The 964-nt window shown below is 35.5% G+C and overlaps 1 protein-coding gene across 1 annotated transcript in view; it reads right to left on the bottom strand.

Moving 5' to 3' along the window:
• The window catches only part of LOC106874609 (annexin A4), a 31473-nt gene that overhangs the window by 11918 nt on the left and 18591 nt on the right, over positions 1-964 (bottom strand). The window contains exon 3 of the mRNA XM_014922397.2: positions 418-509. Within this exon, the coding sequence (XP_014777883.1) occupies positions 418-509 (92 nt within the window). The remainder of the gene's footprint in view (positions 1-417; positions 510-964) is intronic.

Below are 964 nucleotides of genomic sequence, written 5' to 3'. Positions count from 1 at the left end.
TATATATATATATATATATATATATATATATTATGTGTATTTCTTCTATCTTAATGAATAAAAATTCTTCTGATAGAATAAATGGGTTAATAGAAACTAGTGTAGCAAAGAACACAAAATAACTGTGGTTAGCTCCTGTTTTTAAGGCAGGAACTCCTTGAAATTTTGGGTATTTGAGTATATTTAAGAATTTAAGGAATGGAGAAAACGCATGTTATAATTGCATACACACACACACACACATACATACATACATGCACATACATATATACATATACACACGTGTGTGCGTGTATTGCACAGGCTACACGCTAACGAGGATGGACTCGTAGATATTATAGTCCTTGATCCTTTATATGCAACCAAAAGAAAGAATAAGCAGGGCTGACCTGGGGCTAAATAAAAGGAACAGCTTACCCCGAGTCTTGCATTGTAACTCTTCTCAATCTCCTGCCTCTGTTCACATGTATGCTTAGTCAGAATCTCAATCAGTTTCCTGTCTTTTGTCCCTAAAAAAAAAAAAAAAAACCAAAGAACACAAATGTCATGTTAGATTTGGGGTTGATTAACAGTGAAGGCATGTAGCTTAATGGCTAGGAATCATAAGTTTGTGAGTTCGATTCTTGGCAAGACACTTTATTTTCTCATTGCTCCTTGAGCAAGACACTTTATTACCTCCGCCAAGGAAGGAGGTTATGTTTTCATCGGCGTTGGCTTGTCCGTCTGTCCGCCAAATAACTCAAAAAGTTGTGAACAGTATTTGATGAAACTTGCAGGAAAAGTTGGTAATGACACAAGGAACAGATGATGAAACTTTGGTAGTGATCCGGGAATTTTTATGGATTCTTGAAGGATTTTTCATGTGTTATATTTACTTAACATGAAGTATTACAATGTTACATTCTTTGATTATCTCCCTTGAAAACACATTCATTGTTTCCACGTAACCTGTGGTGGCGTTGCT

Source organism: Octopus bimaculoides, chromosome 28 (genome assembly GCF_001194135.2).
Source record: "Octopus bimaculoides isolate UCB-OBI-ISO-001 chromosome 28, ASM119413v2, whole genome shotgun sequence".
NCBI lineage: Eukaryota > Metazoa > Mollusca > Cephalopoda > Octopoda > Octopodidae > Octopus > Octopus bimaculoides.
This window is presented reverse-complemented; position numbering and strand designations above follow the sequence as displayed.